Below are 15,663 nucleotides of genomic sequence, written 5' to 3'. Positions count from 1 at the left end.
ACTCGCTCGTCTCCGCTTCAGTTGTCGTTTTGCGTGGATTATTTCCCTTGTAATCCAAGGATTTTTGTTCGCGATTTTTTTAGGGCGCTTTGGTATAAATCGCTCAATACACCGTAACGTCATGCTTGAAAAATAGTCCCATAACGTGTCTGGGCTAGCATCTGATTGGTAAAGAAACATAAAATCATCAAACGATTGTTCAAGGCAATCAAGTACGCTTACATCATCAGCACTTCTAAAATCCAAAAACATCTTTCTTGAATGACTGTGCGATTTTTCTGGGGTAACATTCAATGAGACGAGTACCATCCTATGATCGGATAGGCCTTCTTCGGTTTCACATTTCGAAAAATATGGTTTTAAACTCTCGGAAACAAAAACTAGATCTAAAATTGTTGACGTTGTTGAACATACTCTAGTGTAATCTGTTACCACCTGGGATAAGTTATAGCAAAATACAAGTTCTAATAATTGATCGCAACTAGCTACTTCCGCCGTTCCATGAGAATATGATGACCAGTCAATCCCAGGTAAATTAAGATCTCCCAGTAACAAAATGTTGTCTCCGTAACGTAAATTGGAATCCATGTAGCCCCTTAGTTTTAACAGCATTTCAACTGGCGAATTCGGGGCTCTGTACACGCCACCAATATAAACTGTACGGTTATTCAATTTTGTCTTGATCCATAATGCTTCTACATCCCGTACTTCCTCAAGGACTTCAAATTTGATGTTATTTTTAATCATAATAGCAACTCCGCCTCCCCTTCCCTCTCTATCTTTTCTTATTATTGAATAATTCGGTGGAGTAACTTCGGAGTTTAAGATATTTTCATGAAGCCATGTCTCGGTAATTACGGCCACTTCAGGATCGTGCTCTAGCATTATGCTTTCGAACGCGTCAACCTTGTTTGCAATGCTTCTGGCGTTTATGTTTAATATTTTAAAACATGCTGAATCATTTTGTTTTAGTCACTCGTTATTTGCTTCCGGTGGAACGCGACACTTGTATCTCTCATTGCTGACTTCATTCCAGGCGTACAGAACATTGTTAAGCCACAGCTTATCAAAGACTAGATTGACTTTGGCACCGTTTTTCCTCTCCTCTGCGGTTGAATTCCACAGGTTCTTTCGAAGCTCAACAACCCTCTTGGAATAGTCTTCATTGATGCTAATTTGGGTACCTTTAAGTTTGACACAGTTTTTCATGATAGCCATTTTCTCTTTAAAATCCCCAACTGTAAGTATTACAGGGCGATCTCTACCAGTCATCTTTTTTCCAAGTCGATGTATACGTTGGATAGAGTTCAATTTTTGACCTAGTATAGCGTCAAACACCTCATTGTTGATTTTCCTCATTAGTACATCCTCGTTTTCAGAAGACTCTTCCTTAATTCCCCTTACGATAACGTTATTTCGTCGTGAACGATTTTCTAAGTCATCAATTTGTTTTACAAGAGTATTTATTTCGACATCGTAGCCACTAACAGAGTTTTCAAGTTTAGCAAGCCTGTTCTCAGTTTCACCTACGCTCTCAAGTTTTTTTTCTATCGCAAGTAGCCTGTTTTGCATTTGTAGCATACTTTCTTCCGAAGAAGTCTGTTTTACTTGTACCTCAGTAATTTTAGCAAGGATCTCCTTTTGTGTCCGAATCATATCATTAAACATTTCTTGCGTAATAGGCCCAGGGTTTTCCTCCACATCTCCAGCTAGTATGAGCAACAGGCCTGCTACAGAGAAACAATCGCGTACACAAGCTGCAATTGTGTGTGGACACGGCAACACAATCAAACAGAGGTAATCGCTGTGAAAAACATGTTTTCTATCACCAACCTGCATGAGTAGTGGTACATTAGGCGACATCATCACGGCTGGGTTGCCGTGTCCACTGACGCCCGCAGCCGCTTGCGTTTCCTTTATAGGCAGTGGTGGCGCTGCTTCTTGAAGTTCTTCTGACGTCATCGTGCCCATGAAGGGTGCGCTGTAGATGTTGGCCACGTGTAGCAACTGCAGATGAGCGATGTCAGCGCGATATCCGATAGGCGATGAAGACGACGTTTGGCCCGAAGCGATGAGTAGGCACCAAGTGCAAACCTGCATGAGTAGTGGTACATTAGGCGACATCATCACGGCTGGGTTGCCGTGTCCACTGACGCCCGCAGCCGCTTGCGTTTCCTTTATAGGCAGTGGTGGCGCTGCTTCTTGAAGTTCTTCTGACGTCATCGTGCCCGTGAAGGGTGCGCTGTAGATGTTGGCCACGTGTAGCAACTGCAGATGAGCGATGTCAGCGCGATATCCGATAGGCGATGAAGACGACGTTTGGCCCGAAGCGATGAGTAGGCACCAAGTGCAAACCTGCATGAGTAGTGGTACATTAGGCGACATCATCACGGCTGGGTTGCCGTGTCCACTGACGCCCGCAGCCGCTTGCGTTTCCTTTATAGGCAGTGGTGGCGCTGCTTCTTGAAGTTCTTCTGACGTCATCGTGCCCGTGAAGGGTGCGCTGTAGATGTTGGCCACGTGTAGCAACTGCAGATGAGCGATGTCAGCGCGATATCCGATAGGCGATGAAGACGACGTTTGGCCCGAAGCGATGAGTAGGCACCAAGTGCAAACCTGCATGAGTAGTGGTACATTAGGCGACATCATCACGGCTGGGTTGCCGTGTCCACTCACGATCAACACGATGCGCCGCATCGTGTTGAAACTTCAAGGAGCCTTCCTTCTCGCTTTAGTGTTTGTGCGGTTGTCCTGCTTTTACTGTGCCGACATTTATCTTGGAATACATCGTTCAAGTCCGCTGTTATTATGATGAGTGCATTCCTACTTACTTGTTGGCAACGAATGACTGTTCTTCTACGGGTACACGTCCAGATTATCTATAGAATTATGCAGCGTCTGTTCTCGTGGCAGCCGGGAGAGTGATTTTTCCGAAAGTCTGCCATATAGTCTAGAATTACTTCAGTTCTAGTTTGCTTTGCATTCTTAGTTCTGTAAAAGCTTAGAGTGCCTCTTCACATTTCACAGATCGCTTGCACAGTTGGACTTGTCTACGGGATAGGCTGTAATAAACTTTTATGAGAATTGAAAACAATTTTTTTGTCTGTTTTCCTGCCTTTTGCAAGCACCTGCGCCAGCAAATTTTTTCTAGGTGTTTCCTCAATGTTACAAATAGGCTTATGAGTTTCGGGATGTCTTAAAAAATTTTAAGATAACTAACCTTCCGGACGATACCCATTTAGGGCTAGCAAATAATTTGCCTATCCAAATGGCACGTTCAAATGTGTGGTCACGTGGCTGGTTGAACGGGCACCCGTATCAAACGGGCACCCGTATCAAACAGGTACCCGTATCAAACGGGCACCCGTATCCCATAATCACGTTTGATGAAAACAGATCGACAACTTTGCCACCCTTCAATTCAACAGGGTGGACCAGTTTGCCCCCCGTTTAAATTTCAAAAGTTTTTTTTTTTTTCAGTAGGGTAGTGGTCACAACCAGAGGCCAAAGTTTCAGCCCGATTCGAAACTTAATCAAAAGTTATAAGTGTTTTTCTCGATAATTTCAATTGAAAAATGGTGGCCGACGGAGTTTTCGAATACATGGGGCTCTAAGGCACCAGAAACCGAAACCGGGCAAAAATGGACTCCATTTTCCCATTGAAATGTTCAGAAAATCACTTATAAACTTTATTTTCTTCTCATTCTGGCAGACGTAATTTTTCTTTTTTTTTTTTGCCCTTGTCGCATGACCAAGTCCGTTGGTGCGCAACATCAGTGCCGACCCAGAAACTAATAGCGAATTCCACTGGTCATTTTGACGACGCATCGGGGTCAACTTTTATGGAGCGCGGATTTTTTATAGGGCGATCGAGATCAAGGTGGACTTGCTCCACTCGTCGTTTTAGATTGACTCCCTCTCCAGATCCCGATCCAAGTACTAGAAGTGTCGGTCCGCTGATTTCAGCGGTTTCAACCGGAGGCCAGTACCACCGGCCTTCGGCGCCCACTCGTCCCATACGAAAATGGTCTATGGTTGTCTATGGAAAAGTATGTGGCTGGCTATCACCCCCTATGGCCCTCTATGGTCGGCCATAGAAATCCATAAAGACAGCTAAAGCCAGCTATAGAAAAATCTTTGGCCACAAGTCTAAAGACTGGGAACCAATAAATTGTCTTTAACCGTCTATAGAAAATTTTATGGCCTAGAGTCTAAAGACTGGGAATTAATAAAATTGCTTTAGAAGCCTACAGAAAATTATATGGCCCCATTTTTAAAGACAGCGAACCAAGAAATGTTTTTACCCGCCTATAAAAAATTCTTTGGCCCCGAATTTAAATACTGGAAACCAATTATTTGTCTTTACTCGTCTATAGAAAAATTTATGGCCCCGAGTCTGAAGGCCAAGAATCAATTAATTTTCTTTCCACGCATATAGAAAATCACTACCGGCGATTACTTTTTAGTAAAAACACTCCACGTTAGAAAATTAAATCAATACTAAATTTTTGTAATGCAGGTGACAAACCTTGACCCAATATATGTTCTCTGCTTTTGCAACGAGTCGTGAAAACCAGTAATATTGTTCGTTTCAAAAATCCATTAAAATATTTGTGCCACAATTAAAATTAATTATTGCCCCCCAAAAGTGAAAATAAATTACAATGGCGCCGAACACTGCAACCAAGCAATAGCTTGATAGCAATCTTCAGCACCAGTATACTGCATGTCATCACTGCACTGTCAACGTGATTCATCAAACATATTAAAAAGATAATCAATAAATTTTAGTTAATTAGCGTAATGACCTACATTTGCTTTTTTCAGGGTGTTGAATTAAGAGATGGGGGCTATTCCAAGAGACAATTCAAATAATGTATTATGTACGAGTAATATTTGCTCCGCCTCTCCGTGTTTTTGAGACAAATGATGGGTCACCGGGAAAGTCAGATTCAAAAATTAGACTGCCATATATACAGCAGTGCGAACATAGCATGCGTTCGCACTAAGTGTATAAATGGCAGTCCGGTGTTACTGCGTTGTTGCTGTTGTGTGGGGTAGTGTTCTGCTTGTGTTGTGTGTATTCTGTGTGTTCAGAGATGTATGTATATGTAGCGTTCACAAGTTTGGGGAACTTGAAGTAAAATTTTTTAGAGTTTGCTGGCTAAAGAGAGCCATAGGATAAGCCATAGAGGAGTCTTTAGCCAACCATTGAACAAGCTAAAGAGCGCTATGGCTGGACAGCGATAGACAAAGCTAAAGAGCCCCATAAAAGCGACCATAAGAAATGCTAAAGACAGCCATAGAAAATTCTTTAGCTAATTGGGCCAAATAGCTAAAGCCGACCATACAAAGAATTTTCTATAGCCGACCATAGGACATTTTTGTATCGGGTGTCTTCCTTTATGGCGGGCAGCTCACCCCAGGAGAATTCGTAATGGCCGCTCACGAACGGCCGCTAGCTTTACTGCTGTCTCCTACTTGATGACAGTTATTCGTCAAGTTGCTCGAGCAGCTCGTCCAGAAGCAGCGGCTCTAGTAGCAGCGACGAAGAGAATTGTTTGTAGAACCCCCTTACGAACTCAACTGCCTCTTCCGACCTCCCCAGAAGAGGCAGAAATGAAGACGTACCTGGACCCCGGACACGAGTATTCCGTTGAAAAGACAAGTAGGCCACCCTGATGCACGTCGCTTATCGACAAGCATCTTTCACATCATGACTAACTTCGCTTTCTACGCTGAACGTGTGTTGTTAGCGCCGCGATTGCGAAAACATAGGCTGTCATGCATGTGGCATGCACGAGGCAGCGGATTCAGCGCGCGCCGTCGCCGACGGGTTATCGTGCTTTGTGATTGTTATATTTTTGTTACCCGTGGTGTGCGCTGATTGGTGCGACGAGAAAAAGACGAAGTGACGACGAAAGGACCGAGGCTGGAGACGGTGCGCGAGGAGAGAAAAGGAACGCGGTGCGCTGGAGCTGGTGCAAGCACGACTTCGAACCGGAATAAAACGCTTTCCCCCCAAAAGGCTGGCTCCCTGCCTTCCCGGGTCCCACGGCGCCCAAACCACAAGCCGTGACTTAGGCTTTGATATCTTGGTCCACAGGAACGGGAATTTCGAGAACATGAATAATGGAAGGCGTCCGCACTTCCCGCAAAACTGCTCGTGTTCCACCGGGGACCAGAAGGCAGAGCGACTCCCTTCTGTTCGAGTGCTCCATCTGGGATCTGGTCTACAACTCACGACGGGTTCCAAAACTACAAGTGGAATTCGCATTAGATGGTTTTGAAATGTTGCGCCCTATGACAGTAGGAATTCTTTGGTCCTGACTTCTTTTATTGTATTAAACGAGTATAAATATTCTCGAGCCTCATTTTTCAATAGATCGTATTTAACACAATTATATATATATTTTTTAACCGAAAATAACACACGATTTTGTGTTCACTAGCACCAAGTTTAACTGGTTATAGCAGCTAGGGCCATATTTAGCGAAAAAGAAATGAAGGAAGAAAGGTCTGGGTACATATGGTCACGAGTTCTTGGTTTCTTTTCGCCATAGCTTTGAATACAAGATTTTACTTAATAAGAAATCGACTTTATAATCACCTCGCTTAACGTGAAGGGGGGAGGGGGGATAATCACATCCGCTCGCGTCAACACTTCGGCGTGAGTGAGATGATGGCTTACTTCCTAACTGACAATAATAGAAAAATTCGAAAGTATTTAGCAAGAGTGCACGTGAATATTTCTCTAGCGATTAATTATTTTCTCCCCACGCAAATGAACAATGTGCTAAACGTGAGCTAGACGTGCCACGTATAAACTAAAGTAATAGCAATGAAGACTAAATTTGACATATGTTTGTAGATTTACGCCCGCTGTGGGACACATCAAAGCCGAACAATCAAAGATAGACATGAGTTCTGTAGGTGTATCACCAACAGGATTCGTGCCTCGTGTCCTTTTCTTCGTCCGGTTCTCCCAGCTATTGCGACGTAAACGACGCTCAACATTCTGGTGAAAGGCGATCGCCACTTTTCAATGCCTACGAAGCCAGTGCCGTTTCCATCTGTTTGTGGGGCCCCCAATCTGCCCCACTCAAGTTTCGAGAGACCCGCCTCCCAGCCTGGCACACCATCATCAGCTGCCTATCTTCAAAAGAATGACGGTGCTCTCTGCCATTGGGAGTGTGGCAAGGCGCAGATACATGTCTCAATCGCTTTTCTTTATCAGGGTAGTTACCAAAATCATAAGAAATGTCGTAGCTCTGAAAACGTTTGATTGATTAACGTGTCGTATCCCTGTTGCCTAAAAATGTTTTTATATGATTGTGAAGTGGGCTAAGAGTGCGCATTATGGTATTTATGTGCACCTGTTAAGGCAGAAGAGATGTTGTTTGGGCAAGTTGGTTTGACATATTATGCAATCTTGTGCGCAGGAAGGACGGTGACAAAAGGGAGAACAGGACACAACAAGACGCAGCTCTCAACAGATTTTATTGAATACGTGTTCCTGTACTTTTCCACCGTTAGAAAACAAAAAAACGACAAAAAAATCGACAAAAACAAAGAAACGGTCACAAAACATTATTGGGGAAAAACACTTTCGTTCTCGAGAAAAGCAGTTTGTTCTCCGATACCGCACCAATGGCGCAGCAACACTTGTGTTTCCTAAATATTCAATGTGTTCGGCTTCCACAATTTCTCGTGTTAACGCTGATTTTCATTTGCCAATTGTTGACGTTGACGTTAACTTTTACTTGCATTCCCTCCTGTTATCTGGAAATTATCTGGAATAGTGCTTTCTGGAAATTCTGTGAATGGATAGTCACTGCTAATCACCAGGATCGTGAACTGGAAATCAAATGGCTTGATTCGCATGAGATATTCGAACACTATTAGCACATACTTTACCGATAGTTTTTTTGTTTTTTTTTATCAAGAAGTTTGTCGTGTACGGCGAACTGTTGTGGCACGTTCTCAACAGAGGGCGCCACCTCACCGGCGCACTGGGCAGCAAGCAGAGGCAGCGCGGCCAGAAGGACGCTGGCAGGATGGCGTAACGACTGAGTATCAATAAACATGTTTTCTCGTGACGTATGAATGTTCGACCTCGGAAACATGACATGGTGGCAGCGGTAAAAGAAAGAAACGACTAACCTCAAGAACAAGTAGACGCCGTGCAGAGACTGGTGAGCGCCCACCAACTACTCAATATGCCGGACGAAGAAGGAAACATCGCCACACAAAGGGCAGCGGCAGCGCAGCAGCAAAATGGCGGGAACTTCTTCAACCCGTTCGCCATCGAACTTCCAGAAAAGTTGGACTTTCGCGATCCAAGTGACTGGAAACGGTGGAGTGCACGTTGGGAGCGCTACCGTGTCGTGTCGGGTCTTCACCTCCGCGACGCGGAAACACAGGTGAACACTTTTCTGTACGCGATGGGCAAGGGAGCCGAAGACATCTTAGCGTCATTGCAACTGACCGACGCCGACCTCGCCGACTACACAACAGTGAAAGGCAAGTTCGAGGAACACTTCATCCCCTACACGAACATAATATTCGAGAGAGCAAAGTTTAACCGTCGTAAGCAAGAAGCGAACGAGTCCGTCGAGGCGTTCATCACGGATCTCCACAAGCTCGCCGACACGTGCGAATACGGTCGGCTGAAGGAAGACCTCATCCGCGACCGGTTGGTTGTGGGACTTTTAGACGTGGGATTAAGCGAGAAGTTACAGCTAGATCCCAAGCTCACGTTACAGACCGCCACAAAGAAAGCACGTAACTCGGAAATCGTAAAAAAACAACAGAACGAGCTGCGCGATAAAGCTGAACAAGGTGCTGTGGTAGACGAGCTGCGAGGGTAAAAAGGACGCCTGAACTACGGAAATGGGCCACAAAAAGGAGGCAAGGCACCAGTCAGACATCCGACGGTACAAACCCCTTGCAAGTGGTGTGGCAGCACTCGACAACACTCAAAGAAACAATGCCCTGCGGCTGGAAAGCAGTGCCACAACTGCAGGAAGACCGGGCATTACGCCACTGTATGCTTGTCGGGACATCAACACTTGGGAGGAGAACCACAGCAGAGGCCATTCACCACAAAAAAAGGAACTGCAAATGCGGAGGCCGTGTTCCTCGGTGAGCTCTGTGACAAAAAAAACCAAGAGCCATGGTTCATCACAGCAACGGTGGAAGGACGTCCAGTGCACTTCAAAGTTGATACAGGAGCAGACGTCAGTGTTATTCCTCCGTCCCAGCACGACAACAACTGCATGGAAAAACCAAAGACACCGAACAAGAGACTTTTTGGACCTGGCCGAACACCCATCAAGGCGAAGGGAATGTTTGATGCAACCATTTCATGGCAAGGCAGGTCAACATACCAACAAGTCTTCATAGTGGAAGGGCTACAGACTGCACTGTTGGGACGACCAGCCATACGAGCTCTTAATGTTCTGGCACACTTGGAGACAGTGGAAACAAAAACACAGGATAACCCGACTCAAAAAGGCAAGTCTCCCGAGGCGAGACCAGAATTCAGCTCACTGTTCACGGGTCTGGGTGAAATGAAGACAGCTTACAGGGTGACGCTCCAAGCCAATGCTACACCTTATGCAGTGGCAGCACCCCGACGAGTACCTGTTCCACTCCTGCCTAAAGTCAAAGCCGAACTCGAAAGCATGGAGAAACTGGGAGTCATCAGGCAAGTTGACCATGCAACGCCCTGGTGTGCGCCTATGGTCATTGCAAAGAAAAAGAATGACGAGATCAGGATATGCGTCGACTACGGACAGCTAAACCAGAAAGTGATCCGGGAGAGAGTCATCATGCCAACAGTGGAGGAAAACCTGGCAAAGTTGGCAAATGCGAAGCTCTTCAGTAAGCTCGATGCCAATGCTGGCTATTGGCAGACACCCCTTGCACCAGAATCGCAAGACTTGACCACTTTCATTACGTCATTTGGAAGATTTCAGTTCCTGCGGCTACCCTTCGGCATCGCAACAGCTCCGGAGTTCTTCCAGAGGGAAATGCTCCGCATCCTCGAAGGACTGCCTGGGCAAGCATGCCACCAAGACGACATTGTCGTGTTTGGGAGAGATCGAGCTGATCATGATGCTAAACTTCTAGCAGTGCTCCAGCCCCTCAAGGAAGCTGGAATGACGTTAAATTTACGCAAGTGTGAATTTCGGAAAACGAAAATCAAGTTCCTTGGACACGTGCTGGACAGTAACGGTATCGCTGCAGACCCGGAGAAAACAGAAGCCATCAGAAAGATGTCACCACCAGGGAACACGACTGAGCTGAGATCCTTCCTGGGCATGGTGAATCAGTTGGCCAAATTTCTTCCAGGACTAGCCGAGAAGACAAACCCGCTACGAGAGCTGCTGCTCAACGAGACGAGTTGGTGTTGGCACCAACCTCAGCAAAGAGCGTTCGACGAGATCAAGGCTGACCTGACGACAACTCCTGTCCTGTGCTACTACGACCCTCAGAAGCCTTTGACACTATCAGCAGACGCTTCATCATATGGCTTAGGAGCCGTACTCCTCCAAACCGACGACGAGGGGAAGCGACAGCCAGTGGCATATGCCTCCAGGGCTATGTCACCAACAGAGCAAAGGTATGCTCAAATGGAAAAGGAGGCTCTCGCTGCAACGTGGGCGTGCGAGCATTTCAGGATGTATGTGCTCGGACTGCACTTCGTGATTGAGACTGACCACAAGCCATTGGTGCCTTTGTTTTCGACGAAGAGCATTGACGAAATGACACCACGACTTCAGCGTTTTCGCATGCGTGTGCTCGAATACGACTTCACGATTGTGCACATTCCAGGAAAGGACATGCACACTGCCGACGTGTTGTCGCGGAAGCCACTACAGTGCCTAGATGAAAACCTCGCGTCAGCAATCGAAGAGTATGAACTACTGACGATCGAGCAACTGCCAGCCTCGACTGACATGCTAAACAAAACTAGAGCCGAGCTGTAAAAGGACAAGACGACGTCACTCGTCATGCACTATTGTGCAACAAAATGGCCCAAAACGGAGACGTTGACACCAGAAGTGCGCAAGTATGCAAGTGTCGCCGACGAACTGTCAGTTGTACATGGACTCCTGCTCAGGGGAACAAGACTCGTCTTTCCTCCAAGTCTACGCCAGGAAGTACTGGAAAGACTTCACACAGGACACCAAGGTATTGTCAGGTGTCGAGCGAGAGCACGCGAGTCTACATGGTGGCCAGCGATCAGCCAAGACATCGAGGTGTTCGTGAGCAGATGCCCAGCCTGCGAGAGGCACCGCCAAGCACCAACCGAGCATCTGCTTCAAACTCCTCTCCCAGAACGTCCTTGGCAAGTGGTCGGCACCGATTTGTTTTACTTCAAAGGAAGAAACTACATCCTAGCCGTCGACTACTACTCAAAGTTTTTTGAACTTGAAGAGCTGCACGGGACACTGACGAAGCATGTTGTCCATTTCCTGGAAGACCTGTTCGCTCGCTATGGCATTCCAGATATCATTAGGTCGGACAACGGCCCACAGTATAACTCACTCGAGTTCGCACAATTTCTGAGTGGCTGGGGCGTAGAACATGTGACATCTAGCCCACACTATGCCCAGAGCAATGGTGAGGCTGAGAGAGCGGTCCAGATGGCCAAAAACATTCTGCGAAAATCTGACAGGGTCATTGAAGGCCTTCTGGCACACCGAGCAACGCCAGGCCCTGAGGGCTACTCCCCTGCCGAACTTCTCATGGGCCGCAAGCCAAAGACAAATGTTCCTACCATACCTGAGGCATTGCAACCAAAGTGGATGTATCGATCCACGTATCGACAACGAAACAAGGCCATTCGGGAGAGGGAGGCGGAAAACTACAATATACGACACAGGACGCAAGAAAGAGAGCCCCTCCATCCAGGTACGGTGGTCTACGTCAGGCAAGGCACCCAACAACAAGGAACCGTTGTTGGACCAGCATATACACCGAGATCATACATCGTCCAGACAGCCGCTGGGAATGTCCGACGTACAAGAAAGCACCTGCACGCAGTGCCTCAGGGAAATGTTCCTAACAATGGAAACCGCCCTGCCCAGAAGAGGCCATTCAAGTCACCCGCAGCGGTCGAGCCGTGAGACCACCAGAACGTCTCAGCCTCTAGTTCAGCCAAAGACTCGCTTCTCAGGAGGGGGAGGTGTCGTGTACGGCGAACTGTTGTGGCACGTTCTCAACAGAGGGCGCCACCTCACCGGCGCACTGGGCAGCAAGCAGAGGCAGCGCGGCCAGAAGGACGCTGGCAGGATGGCGTAACGACTGAGTATCAATAAACATGTTCTCTCGTGACGTATGAATGTTCGACCTCGGAAACATGACAAAGTTGGTGGAAAACACCACTAAAATATCCATTCTACAGGTGTCTCAGTGACGCTTTAAAAGTAGAGCATGGCTTCAACTCAGAAAAACATATTACAGAACACACAGTACCAATTCTGGAAATTCTCTTTTATTTACACCCTCTCGTAAAGAAAAAAAAGATTTTAGGCATTCTTCTCAGCATACTTCTTCCCTTTTTTTCTTCTCTTCCCTTATAGTGGCCCTCTCGCCAGCTATGTTATTGTCGACGAGCCAGTTTGACAGAGTATTCCGCAGGGCCCTCGGGTATTTCACCCGCCCTTGGCAGCGTCTCGATCCTCAAGCGAAGCCCCACTGCAAAGCAAACGATAATATCCGACTATGCATTTTTTCTTCAATATCAAAACATTTGTAATCCCAATTTAGTTCAGATATGCCGTAATTATACCGGCTCAATTAGAAAACAATGGAGAGAACAAAACGCCCAAATGAGGTGTTTTGCTTTCTCTGAGTTTAATCGATTTTTTTTTTGTATGGTCAAAGCTTGGTATCCGAGTTTCCTAATGCTGGTAAGAATATATGGTTTATTATATCAAACACGTGGCTTCGACATGAGTGTCCCATATCACTGCTTTGCTCTTACGCATGAGTAAAGTTTTACTACTTTGTGCTGGCTGGCAGAATCTGCTGATGTGGAAAGGCATTTAGGTTAGCTTGTGGGGCTCAAAAATGTTGCTCGCTCAGTTAGGTTTTATTGTTAATATTACTATCAAGGCTGGTTCACACAGTAGCAAACAGGTACGATGACTCCTTACGACCGCTTAAAAGACGTTACTACCTAGCTTCCCTACCGACGAAGGTAATCTCCCCTAGCGCCATTTCGATCGCTACGCGAAACCGCCGCCATGTTTTTAAGTTTGTGCAATGTGTGTATTAGTGTTGGTGTGTGTGCGGTGGTGGACTATCCGAGGATTACTATGAGACGAGGTTCATCATCGGGTTAAAAAAACGAAGAGGAGAAATACTTCCCGCTTTCGTCTGAGGTTGTTTGTTGCTTGCTGGAGCGGTAACAAGGCCTACGTGATCCGTCGGGACGAGTGGAAACTTTGCTTGCACGTTCCTGCTGTACATCTCTAGTCGGGCGGTGATACGGGTGATACACTCTAAGAACTGCCTCCGCGTCTACTTACCTGCAAAACACTCAAAGAGCCAATCATTGCAATCTAGGACATCAGCTCAGCGAATGATGAGGCGGAACATCCATTTAGACCTAAAAATGAAGCCTGCGCTGTAGCATTACACAATGCAAAGCGTCATGCTTGCATTGCGTAATGCCATAGCGCAGACTTAATTTTAAGGTATAAAAAGATGTTCTACCTCATCATTCGCTAAGCTGATTTGCTATATTGCAGTGATTTCCTCTTTGAGTGTTTTGCGGGTAAGTAGACGCGCAGGCATTTTTTAGGGTGTACCGTGGTATTAAAAGGAGTTATCGCTATCGTTTCGTCATGGTAATCAGTAAAGCTGGCCGCTGCCACGATTGCGATGATAAATATTCGTTCAGCGTTCAACGGAGAGGAACGGAGCAATTGAAGGGCCGTGAACTCGCATCCTTGAAGTGATAAAAGATATGGGCAGATAATTATGGACAATTTTAGCTTTAAAATGGGTGTGGCTAGTCGATTCAGGAGCCGTGACCTTTGCTACATTCATCCTTTATAAGTTCGTACTGAAGGCTTCAATCAGACCTTTGCCACACATAAGGTTCGACTTTCATTCAATAGCGTCTGCTATTGGCATTTATTTGGGTAATCTGGAAAAAAAGGGGGGCCGGGTGCACTAGCAAATTTACAGGTTTGTTACAATGTCGCCGGCACAAAATTTGACTTACCATAGAAAGCAACACGCAATGCGGAACACAGTTTGTCGCTCGTTTTGTTTACCGGACGCTGTTGGGCAACCGAGCGAAGATTTAACTAGTTCACCGGCTAGTAATGAACATGCGTTGATGTCGCCGGCCTGCTTTGTCGGCGTCGCAGAAACGAGGTAGAGATATCCTCGCGTCCCCCTAGCTTCCCTACGGCGCATTGCGCATCTTGTTGTAAGCGGTCATAAGGAATCCTGGTTGCACTCGATCGCTACAATGTGAACCAGTCTTTAGGCACCGTACAGCTTCCAAACTCAACTGTAAGCACACTGATGACGTGGAACAATAAATATACGTCTTCCTGTGCTGTCATTTAAACGATCGAATTAGGACTAGAAACTTTGTAAACCACCCGCCTTTCATCGCGTCAATCTTTATCGGGGTCAGCTTCTCCTTGGCTCTGGCCTCGTCCTTGACCAGTCGCCGACAGGCGTTTCCGCTGAGATTCCTTTTTTAAAGCTCATCAGCCCTCCAAATGGGACAATCTATTTATTTATTTATTTATTTATTACATGTACCCCACAGCGCCCGTGAAGGCATTATAGTGGGGGAGGGGCAAAAAGAAGAAAAACAAAGGGCGTCACAGAACATTAAGTAAAAGCACTCGCAGCCTGCAGCAAGGCATAGAACAACATGAAACCAGCCCTGCGAAAATGTAACGCAGAGAAAAGCGCTCATTGTTGCACCAATATACACGTAACAACGAATAACACATAACGAAGACAGCATACATTGAGTGCTAAAGGCCAAGCAGAGCTTGAAAAATGTTTGAATTGTTTTTCTCTAACACTAATTCCTCCAATAATTCATTCCAGCTCTGAATAGTGCTCGGGAAGAAAGAATCGTCAAACCAATCGTCTAAACCAATGAATTTGGAATTCGTACCACATTTTGCAAGGCAATTAGCAAGTTGATTTTTGTTCATATAGACACCATTCATCAGGTGCACCTGAAGCAAGACAAAACTGAACAATTAAATGTTTGGCCCCATTCATAAGAAGGCTGTTCACAATAAATGTTGGTGATAAACAAAATTGTGTCACACCATCTCTAGGGTGTCAAAGAATAATGATATAAGCACTCTTACACCCTGTGTGTGTGTTGCGGATTCTAACACTATTTAACATTTTAGTGAAAATTCTAGCAAGTAAGTAAGGCAAAGAAGAAAGGACTTGAGAAAGGAACTCTGCAAAAAAGAGTCCACGGTGATATACTCCGTTCCACCTTAAATTGGACTGCAACAGTCGAATGCAGCCAGTCCGACGCGGAGAACATACCAGGTAATCATCCGGGGGTGCTTGGCGACGCGTGGCGCACTAAGTCTTGTGACGCGCTGGCAGCCTTTAATCGGACATTCTAGCTCGTAGGTTTGCTTGCGGTTC

General features: G+C 46.1%; 1 protein-coding gene and 1 pseudogene across 1 annotated transcript; one reads left to right on the top strand and one right to left on the bottom strand.

Moving 5' to 3' along the window:
* Positions 1-930: 930 nt before the first annotated feature.
* LOC121834470 lies at positions 931-2,127 on the bottom strand. Its single transcript, XM_042288175.1, has one exon. The coding sequence runs from the start codon at positions 2,125-2,127 to the stop codon at positions 973-975; it is 1,155 nt and encodes a 384-aa protein (XP_042144109.1). The 3' UTR covers positions 931-972.
* Positions 2,128-11,662: 9,535 nt separating this feature from the next.
* LOC115316752 lies at positions 11,663-12,329 on the top strand (annotated as a pseudogene).
* Positions 12,330-15,663: the final 3,334 nt, after the last annotated feature.

This window comes from Ixodes scapularis, unplaced genomic scaffold (assembly GCF_016920785.2).
Source record: "Ixodes scapularis isolate PalLabHiFi unplaced genomic scaffold, ASM1692078v2 ptg001212l_1___fragment_1__unscaffolded, whole genome shotgun sequence".
NCBI classification, from domain to species: domain Eukaryota; kingdom Metazoa; phylum Arthropoda; class Arachnida; order Ixodida; family Ixodidae; genus Ixodes; species Ixodes scapularis.
This window is presented reverse-complemented; position numbering and strand designations above follow the sequence as displayed.